The following is a 10888-nucleotide window of genomic DNA, read 5'->3' as shown; positions in this document are numbered from 1 at the left end:
TTTACTTTTTAAAAAAATTCCAGCAGAATAATCGCACGCTGAACATTTTTGGAAAATCCATCGTGTTAATTTGATCATATTTATTTAGTTGGGGGGAAAGAAATTAAGAGAAATTTGTTTTTAACAAAATCAGTGGTGGCACTTTAATAAAACTTTAATAAAACTCCTGAAAGCATAAAGGGAGACTATTCCTCTATGAAGATCTTTCTAGATCAGCCAGAGTCCAGACTCTAGCTGACTCTAGCCAGAGTCAGCCAGATCTAATTTCCTCTCCAGCTTATCCTACAAGCTTTCTAAAAAGATTTAGGTCATGAGAATGAGATGACCATTGCAGAAGGTTGATTTTGGGTCTATGTTGAATCAGCTACATGTTTTGGATCATCACCAAATGATCTACCGACCACCCATTTCCAATTTTCTGAAGAGAGACCTCCAGGTTTTTATTCAAAATGTTCTGTTTTTGCAAATAGTTACTATGCCTTGTACTTTAATTGAGTTTAGAGTTTTTAAATGAGAAAAAGGCCAACACCATCCCAGATCCTCCAACCTGCGTAAGACAGGGCAAAGGGGGCTTCAATAAATATTCATTCTGTGTTTTATGCCAAACACACATGGGGTGTTTGTAACAAAACATTACAGCTCAATCTGATCGGCCAAAAGCACATGGTTCATTTTAAAGTTCCAGTAACATTTAGCAAACTTCAAACATTTGTGATGGCATGCTTCCCCAAACAACAGATCTACTGTTCACTAACAAGAAGCCCTGGAGATGTTTTCACTCCTCTCACCGTCCTCCTCATCGGGCTTGAAGGCAGAAAAACAAACTTGCATCCAATTTCAGAGGAATTCGACTTTGTGTCTTGTCATAAATATATCCAAGGCACACAGGAAGGTATACAAGGTACAATGTGAAACAAAAAAATCCAATAAGTGTGACAGATTTTTTAACGTATTTTGGTTTTTAGTTGGATTAATAAGATGCGGAAAGAGCATGTTGCTCTTGTCAATTTGGAAAAAAGAAAAGTTCAATAAAAAATGTTAATGTAGAAAGCTGGTTGGAAGTTTGCAAGCTAATGTATTATTTTATGAATTGCTGACAATCAGCTTGTCCATGCACCAAAACACATTTGACTGACAGATTTATCTTTGGGATTGGGTTGACAGATCAGAAAAATGCGGAGAATAAAAATCATTCAGGTTTGAATAAGGATAAGGGAGTTCCTATCTAGATCTCTAAAACTCTGCCAGTTTACTGGATACAGCGTTTTATTTTCCAAAAGAAAGATTTCTGATACCTTTTGCTCAACAATCCTTACTTTACCTTCACAATGCCTACTGTTCTCCACCTATAAAATAAAAAGCTACAAATTCATTTTGCCATAGTAGCCTCTTTTTTACCTTCTCTTAGTTTAAATCAATTGTCTCATTTTTTTTCTTTACCATAAAATTGTATTAAACCAGTATGTAAACTGCTTTGGCACCGGTTTTTGTCCTCTGACAATTAGCTTTGAGGGTCCGAAGCCCCTCTAAGGACACTGCTTTCACACATCCAGAGTCTTTCACAATAGCTGTTTTGAACAGTTTATGCACAAAAGAGACTGTGAAGTGTCAGTGTCATTCTGAAATAATAGGATTAATTTCCCTTTCAGTTGACAAGAGTAGGCATCTACTCAGCCTTCAAATCTCAGGGAATGAACAAAACCGACAGAGGGTGATGGAAAAGGAAAAAAGGGGACGCTTGTATAAATTGCAGAGTACAGGATGCCGAAAAAGTGGGAGAAGAGACATAAAGGGGGAGAAATGTAAAAGATTTAATGACGGAAAGAGAGATGCCCTCTTCATATTAAATCATCTGTGATTGCCAGTGACTCGAGTGGCGGTTATTGCTCAGCACTGCAAAGGTTCTTCCCAATCTTCTCTGTCTGAGGAGACCAAAGCCTCATTACTTCTCCATCTCCCAAATCTCTCTCTCTGCTAAACACATTCATTTCTCTGCAATCTACAAAACTTACTTTTGAGTCTGAAAGCGCCCTAGGTTATGAAGGTTTAGGTGCACTTCACTGCTTCTGTTATTTTTCAAATTACATCGACATTAAGCTTTCCTTGCCCCCATGCACTGGCAAGAATCTTCTCCCAGCTTTGCTCGACCGACATGCTTCAACGGTTTAATTTCCTAGCCTCTGGAGACCATCTAGCATCCTTATGTCCAAGTCTTTACTTTACATCACCTCTTTAAATGCTAACAAGTTGAAATATTAAAAAAAAAGAAAAAACCCTGTAGGGCCAACTATTGAGCAAAAGTATAAGAACATTAATCTAAAATGGTTTTAAAAGGGTATAAATAAAATAAAGGTGCACTCATGTTTTTTCACCTCTTAAAAGCAGTCCATTAATAGTGCTTTGGGAAAATAATAATTTGAACCAACTAATATTTTTTGTAAGTTTGTTCATGTGCCAAAAAATATTAAGTCTGGGTTTTAGAAGGGCCTTTTAGCATTACAATTACAAAAACAACCAAAGCATCAAATGAGCAACTACAGACAGTCTAACAAAGAAGCAGAACTGTCAACAAACATGGTGACAAACTACAGGCTTCTCCACTAAGTGCTAAGTCATGTTTTACTAGAAGATTTAATACAGAACAATGGAAATGTCTTTTTTGGTCACAAACATTTTAGATCAAACGCTATTTTAAAATCAGACCAAAAAGTGTACTTAAGAAATTTAAAATGCAGAATTCAAACAACTTCTATTAGGAGAAAAACACTTTCCAAACCAAATTGGCCTTCTGTGAAAATATAATTGCTTCTCTTATTAAATCAAGAAATTATCTGTTGTTAATCACAATTTATTTATTTGATTTCACCAGCCACGTTCAGGCTTAATTAATGACTGGACAACTCAGAGTTGTCAGATTGAATTGTTCATTCCCTACAGAATATCAAAAAGGAACACAAACTGATTGAAAAAAAAAAAATTAAGAGCAGATGAAAGACAAAGCCTGTGACATCTATCAGTCTGAAAAGAGTTGCAAGGACATTTTTAAGGCTTTAAAACTCCAGTAACCCAAGAAAAAAAAAACACTGAGTGTTTGGTAAGCCATGAGAACTTGGCTTACCAAAATGACTCTCAGGGTGCATGATGTAGCAGCTGCATCTAGTGTAACATTAATGCAAGATTTCATAAAAATAACATCATAACTACAGTGAAACAGGCTGGTGGTGATGATCTGGGGTCCTTTGTCGCTTCAGTACCTGGATAACTTGACATAATTGATAAAACCATGAACTCACCTCTCTTTTAGAAAATACTACAGTTAAAATAATCCTTGCTGTTAAACTCAGATAAGCTAAAAAAATTGAATCCTCAAACTATAAAATAAAGGAGTTCTACGACTTAGACCTAGGTGACATGCATTGAACTGGATATCTTTGGTTGAATAACTGCTAATGAGAACAAATTAAAGTTGCAAGTTATTGCAACTTTAATTTGTTACAATGGTGAGATAATCAGTGATAGGGTTTAGGGAGTCATTACTTTTCACCCAATGCTGAGCTGGTTTTGATGGCTTTTTCCATTATCATCATTTCAAAATAAAAGAAATCCATCAGGGGGAAAATACTTTTTTGTGGCACTGGACCATATACAACTTTCATAGCATGTGCTTTTTCTAGAGTTTTGGTTAATCGTCTGTTTCTACTGATTAAAATATAAATCCCTACAAAGAGAGACTTCATAATAATTATTTCCCCACCCCAATTATTCGATGGTCTTGAATCTAAAAGACAACGAGCTAAAAGTTGAATCATTTTGTTCCCAATTCTGTGTCCAGCGTCCTGTTTGATGCATCAGTCTATGGTATCAAACAACTTATGTGTATTCTCCAAAAATGGTTTTAACTTCATGCAGTCCCTGCTGAAACCTGTCATATGAAGTCATATTCTCTTGCTGAGGGGTGAAGCATGCCGAGGACGTGCAACACTTGCGTGGAGATGATGTAATGGTCATGGAAACGATTTATTCTTGAGTAGTGAATGAAAAAAAGAAAACAATGGGTTCCAGAAATAGATGCCCACAATCTTAATACTTAAACAACTTTGAAGACTTATTTAAGATGTATAGAAATCACATAGCAAAGACCAATGTCATTAAATTTGCCTTTAAGAAGGGTTTATTATACTAATCTTCTATAAAAAGAAATGAATAAAATGTCTATGGGCAGTTATGACAACACTAAGATGATGAATCCATTAGATCGTGGATTCAACGTGATTTATCAAAATCAGAGCTAACAGTCAGATAATACCTGTTGCAGGCTCTGCATCTTCTGTAAATCCTCCTTCTTGCCACTTTTAGTCTTCTCTGTGCTATTTTGCTGCAGGTGCTTCAGCTTTGAGGCAGCTGAGGAATGAATTTTACCAATGTTGGGATTATTCCCACCCTGAGAGAAAAACAGGAGAGAGAACAGCAGAACAGAAAATCGATTAAATATGGAGCACCTGGTTATACAGCTCACTTCCTCTCTACAATATCTTCTGTTTTTACCATTGACATGGATTTACTTGAAAAGAGTTTGACTACATCAAGCAAACCAGTCTCCTGAGACAAGTAGGATTTTTTTCCTTTTAAAGATTTGAGAAGATAGTTGGTATAAAGTTGAGAAAACGCACTTCACTGAAAAATGCGCTCTATCAAGAGAGAATGGGACAGAACAGAATATAGAAAAGCAGCACTGAAAGTGACACTACGTGATCTAGCTTCACAGCAAGATCCGCAAAGCTCTGTGCTTAATGATCTTCCCCACTGAGCTACTCAATTCACTGCCTCTAACAAACACAAAAACAAATACACATTTCCATCCAGCTGTGCCTCTTCTGCACACAAAGACACAAGATAAAAGATTATAGTGCCTTGCAAATACCTTGAACTTTCTCATTGTCAGTTCATAACTACAAACTTGTACACCGTGGACGTCCAAAGTACAGCTCCATCTATCTTCCCATCAACTCTGACCACCATGACTTTTGTAGTTGAAGCAGCTCCACATTATGTTGCTGTCATCAATGTGTTTTACTCCAGTATGTCCAAAGTGATGTACAGTGTTTGTTTTCCTTCACACTATTTTGCATTTAGGCGACTATGTTTAGTTTAGTCACATATTCTTCCACATATTTGATGTGTTCCTTAAGAAGCATGGGAAACTTTGATCTGTCTATATGGCTTTCGTTATATTGTGGCATTGTCACTCTTCCGCTGACCTCATATTTCTGCACAACCAATAGATTACTGTCTACACGCTCTCCCACTTTAATTTTAGTAAATAACCCTCCTCCCCTGCTATCGTCCAAAGTTCTCCACAATTTTATCGCTGACCAGTTTGCTGACTTCTTTGGCATTCATGACGGTGTCTTTTCACTAATGTTTCCTAATAGACCTGTGTGTCCTTCACAACTCAAATCGTAATTGATTAGTGGATTTTATTGAAGATCATCAGCTTTAATGGTGAGCTGAATACAAATGCATGATAGACCTTTCAGATAATTATTTGTAAAAATGTTGACAATCATGTATAATTTTCCTTCCACTTTACTTTGTCAATTCTCTGTTTTCTTACCTTACAAATCTTAGGCCTTGTCCGTACACTTATAAAAACTAATATGATCATTTAAAAACAATAAAAATAAAATGCGTCCTCAATCATTTTCAGAAAAGTTTTCATCCACATGAACTCACTGTGTGTTATTTCAAACATGCCAAATGCAGCAAGGGCATTGTAGCACAAAGTTAAAGCCTGTGTCAACCAATCAGAATCCTTCAAAACCCTGATTTCCTGTTACGAATTAAACATGGCGCCAGGAGGCCCATTTATGTGGACAGATATTTAGGTTACACCTGTTGTAAAAAACATATTATAATACAAAATTAGTAAAATATGAGACAATGTCAATTGGGGATCATGTCAAAGACAGTGTGTGGATATATTGGTTCATTATTGGTTGCTGACTGATGCACGGGACCCTAAAACTCCATTTCTCAACACACGCAAATACAGAATTTTCTCAGATCTCCACTTTGGTCAGAGATTTTATAAATAATCGTTTTCAGTGACATAAAATTGAATTTTTGAGTGGATGAAAGGCAAAGCAAATAAAGATGTATTCATATCCAGCTACGTATGGACTAGGCCAAATTGTTAATACTCAGTAAATTGGCTGTCCGTTAGGTTAAGTTCAACTTGTTTTTCTTTTCGGAAATGTGAACCACAATTGAGTAAGAAGGGAGACTTCTTGTCTGAATTTAGTTTGCAGTACATGTTGGACCAGAACAGGGTAAAGGGTTCTGTTGGAATGATCAACGTGATTGAAGCTGGAGTGATGAAATAATGTGTGAAGACTCTGTAATCCTCAGCCATTCCCGTAGGAACGCTCCATGGCTCCACATCAGAGGGCTGAAACTCGCTATGACAGCGACTGTCAAGTATTTCAGTGGGAGGATGCTTTCCAGGCAAGAGTCAATACTACGCAAACTGTCAAGTCATCTCGGCACGAAGACAGCTGTACTAGGGATGCTTTAAGCCTTTTGCTAATTGCTAAGCTTTTGTCGCTTTGCGGTCAGCTGAAGGTGAGATGAAAAGTGGCTGCTCATTATAGCCGAGGACAAGAAGTTCATTGCATGGTCATAAGCAATATTAGGCTACGGAATAGGAAACAGACTTTGGTTTCTCTGCATAATAACCCCTCAAAACAATTTTATCTTCAATAATCTTCAATCTTCAATAATCTTATGTAAAAGAGGCAACCCAAATGTATTTCATTGCCTTGTGAGAACAGTACAAAAAAAAATCTCATTGCACATGCAGTGGCAATGCCCTTTAATGCACAATTTAGGAAAATGTAAAATATGCCCTGAAGGTTGGTAAAAAATTCAAATGATGGTATTGTTAACTGCTTTGCAGGAGGAAAAGGAAGTTGATTTCAAGGCAAGGCTCATAAGCAAAAAATAAAAATAATAAAGTTCAGGCGTTACCTATGCATATATTTAACAGGAGAGGAGAAACGAGCAAGTGTCGGAGAAGATTGGAAGGGAAATAATTACTGTTGCATGGCTCAGCAGGAGAGCAGCTCCAGTTTGAAGAACAGAACAGAGAAGAAGACAGGGAGTCTGTTGTCTGTCCTCTGTACATATTTTTGATCTTAAATAAAATTACATGCTGAATGAGTCAGGGAGCAGACATCAGAGGCTTGAAAGAGAAGTTCCAGTAGTCATCTGCTGAGAAGAAGGAAAACAGAGCATGCTACTTCAGAGCGACAGATGTACACAGCAGCAGCAGCAACAAATAATGGACCTGAATTGATGCTGGTTTGGGTGGAACTGGTGGCCTCCTGGTCTCTGGCATCAGACTCCCAGTATGCTGTGCTGGAATACTTCTGGTGGCTGACTCAGTGTAGAGCGTCTCTCTCGTGGGATGGCTACTGATCTCTATTAAGGTGTTCTCAAGCTCTCGAATCGTCTCCTCCAAACTGTCCAGCCTCTGGTAGGTGCTGAATCGGACCTCCTGTGTCAACCTCCTCTGACTTGATGAGCCACCTTTAGAATCACAATTACTTTGCTGTATTCTGACGTCATCAGCATGCTGAAACTTTAGCACGTCGTCCCCTGTTTCAATCCCTCTTCTTAGAGCCTCCATTAGGGATTGTTGCTGGGTGAGTTGGTGGGAGGATCTTAATCTCGGTTTAGGAACTGGATTGGATGACTTTAGCAGGGAATACAGCAGTCTGTATGTATCTTTCAGTGATTTTTCCTCCCTGAAAACTATAAGAACAGGCCGTTCATTCAGCTGTGCTTCAGAAATGTCTTTATTCTGCGCTGAAACAGTTAGAGTTTTAAGGTCTATACTCTTCAGTTCCTGAACTTCGTGAGGAGACACCCATCTCATCTCCATGTCTGTCAGAAGCAGGGAGATTTCTTGGTCTTGTTTGAGAACACGTTCGCTTTCTTCTGAAGGTATTTCCCTTGAAAGCACATTCTTGTGGACCATAAGTTGATTGCACAAATTGGGTGCTGGATTATCTTGTACAGAGTAATTTGCTAAATCTCTGACAGGATTTTCTGCAGCAGTGAGTGAGTCTGGCAAACATTCTGTCAACACGATGTGGGGGACTGGAGATAAGTTCCTTTCCTATAAATAAAGAAAGCACTTAATATATAAATAGAAACACATGAAATAGTTAAACCTCTACAAAAAATGTAAGAAAAACTTTACAAACTTGAAAGATATGACAACCTATGCATATGTATGCATTTATAATTAGCATACATGCACAAATAGGTTTGGGACCTAATTACAAAAATCACATGCAAGGGAAAAAGGTAGGAAACAGGATAGGTTCATTTGCTCTCAATCCAATAATACTAAATGTAGCAGGTTGATGATCCCATAAGGAAAATTATGCCTCCATTCCTTTGAATATAATTCAGGTTTTACTTTTTGTTCTCTGCTTCCTCAACTGGGTGTCTAAATGCCATGGATTTTCTGCACATTCTTTCCAAACGTATCAACACCAAAAGTAGAAATGTCTGAAACAGTTATAAAATAATTGTGTTTTTTATTGTATTTGGTATGCTGTCACACTGAAACTTTTAGAAAATTTCAACCTTTAATTGGATTTTTCCAATATGAAGTGACTGTTTCAATAAGTTTGCTAGTGCCAATCTTATTGAAAACCATTTTTGTCAGTACATGGTACGACCCACTTTATTGACATAAAATTTCACAACCTGAACACACAAAGAGCTATATAGAGCCAATTATGATGAGTTATAAATCTCAAAGCAGAATTAATCATAATATTAATTCTTTATTTGTCCTTCAATCAGGAAATTCAGCGTTTTAGAGAACACAGTGGATCTGAAAAACACTGAATTTAAAAATTTACCAAAATTTGGATCATTGCTTAAAAGTTTTCCAGGTATTTAATCGGATCTGAACAAAAGCTTTTGCAAGTTTAAGGTAGCAATTATCCTCTTGTTTTCATCACAATTCATCCACTTTAGACTTGAGTTAGGAATAATAATGTTTTGACACACATTTATTCGCGATATCTTGCGATAAATTATGACAGTCTGGTAGATACAATTAGTGCACAGTCACACATAATAATTATCAGTTTAACCCTCTAATGAGTGTAAAGCTTGTGCAAAATGTTTTCAGGATTTCTTGTTTGCGCATGAATGTCGAAAGTAAATCAGCAGCAGTTGTGTGACCATGAGGCTTAAGCCAAGAAGGCTAAAAGAGCATGTGGTCAAAAACTGAGCAGTAGTTACAGTGAAGGTAGTTAAGAAGTAAAAGAGACATGGGGGAACAATCCAGACTGTTCATGGCCAGCCAGCGTGTTACCTCAGAGGCCTCAAGAGGCGACACGGCTAGCCTGGAGGGGGAAGTGTTTTTCCTGATGTGTGGACTAACGGGGACGAAAAGTGAAGTAGGGCGAGAGAGCCTTACTGGGGCTCTCTCGAACAGCTAGGGAGGCAAAACGGAGGTTAAAAGAACGTCACGGTAACAAAACAACAACCACTGACAAATCCAAATCAAGTGTTATTAAGTCTTTGTTGCATCAAGTTTCCAGGCAGCCCATCTTAAACACAGAACACACAGCTCTCAGGGTCCATCTGTCTATCTGTGAGTCCTGGGTGATGATGTGTGCGACTGAGCATTATGCGATCTTTGGGCTTTCTCGGTGCCAGGGGCAGGAGGGACATATGGCACCTGCTGCTTGAACATGTGGTAATGATGATGAGCGTATCTGCAAATGCCCTTAGAGTGTGTATGTACTCTTGCAGCCCCTTGGCACTTTGTGGATGTCAGGTTCATAGCTATAAAGTGAAGTTTGGCCATTGATTGAGCAACATTATTGCGATTAAAGTATAATCAAATTGATGAACAATCCACATTTCATTTACCTCAAGCTCGGCAGCGATCTTTTCCTCCTCTCCTTGTTCCTTCTCTCCAGAGGCGAGCGTTGGGGGTGTCGATGCAGGGCGAGGGTTTTCGGACATGGTCCTCCTCAGTTTTATATGAGGCTTTTGAATGTCATTCTCTTCAGATTCTGATTTCTAATAAAACAAAAATGATTAAAACATGATGAAAAGCAGCAAAGTGCAAAGTCCTAATGAACAAAAAATATTCAGCAAATGAACAAATTAATTTTCATAAGACTGTATTGATTTGATGGTTTCTTTCTCTTGTACCTTTATGCTTTTTCCAGGAATTAATGGCTCTCCACTGCGAGATGTCACTCCTGGAGATGAGGGGAAACTACGTCTAGGCGGAGGAGGAGGGGGAGACTTGGACGGTTTTTCTGTGCGATATCGTGGTACTGTCAGCTCATCTGGAAAAGTGAAAAAAAAAAAAAACATGACAGTGAAGCTTATAAATTAACAAAACTGGTTGCAGTAAATATTGTGATTCATACTTTTGAAAGTCATAGCCTTACCAGAGCCACGCCTGGAACCCCCCTCTTTTGCTGAAAGCTTGTTTTGTGGCTTGCTACTGCGGTGCTCTGTTGTTGACGCCGCACTCTGAGGGTTCTGGGTTGATGGTGTGTTGGAAGAGGGCTTGATCTGCTTGGCAGCAAAGTCCAGGTCTGGAATAGCCTTCATCAGCTCAGCCTGGGTCTCCTCCAGTAGGCGGTTGATGTCCTGAGCACTGTACTGTGTAAGACTGGCCCGCTTCTCCTCCCAGTCCCGCTCTGCCGCCTGCAAAGTGAATGATGGCAACCATAATAGTGTTGTCTGAGGCCTGTTTCACATCAGATTAAGACTGCCAGATGGCTATCAAAATCTCCAAGACCAATCAAATGTTACTGGATTCCAGCAAATTGGGAAAATT

The 10888-nt window shown here is 38.4% G+C and overlaps 1 protein-coding gene across 18 annotated transcripts in view; it reads right to left on the bottom strand.

Moving 5' to 3' along the window:
* The window catches only part of srcin1a (SRC kinase signaling inhibitor 1a), a 112634-nt gene that overhangs the window by 7339 nt on the left and 94407 nt on the right, over positions 1 to 10888 (bottom strand). For 17 of the 18 annotated variants that reach the window (XM_008415870.2, XM_008415872.2, XM_008415873.2 and 14 more), the window contains 5 exons: positions 10494 to 10755; positions 10249 to 10388; positions 9961 to 10113; positions 7346 to 8179; positions 4307 to 4441 (listed from right to left, as the gene is read on the bottom strand). In XM_008415870.2, coding sequence (XP_008414092.1) covers positions 4307 to 4441; positions 7346 to 8179; positions 9961 to 10113; positions 10249 to 10388; positions 10494 to 10755 — 1524 coding nt within the window. The remainder of the gene's footprint in view (positions 1 to 4306; positions 4442 to 7345; positions 8180 to 9960; positions 10114 to 10248; positions 10389 to 10493; positions 10756 to 10888) is intronic. The other variant, XM_008415877.2, reaches the window with a different exon arrangement.

Source organism: Poecilia reticulata, linkage group LG8 (genome assembly GCF_000633615.1).
Source record: "Poecilia reticulata strain Guanapo linkage group LG8, Guppy_female_1.0+MT, whole genome shotgun sequence".
NCBI classification, from domain to species: domain Eukaryota; kingdom Metazoa; phylum Chordata; class Actinopteri; order Cyprinodontiformes; family Poeciliidae; genus Poecilia; species Poecilia reticulata.
This window is presented reverse-complemented; position numbering and strand designations above follow the sequence as displayed.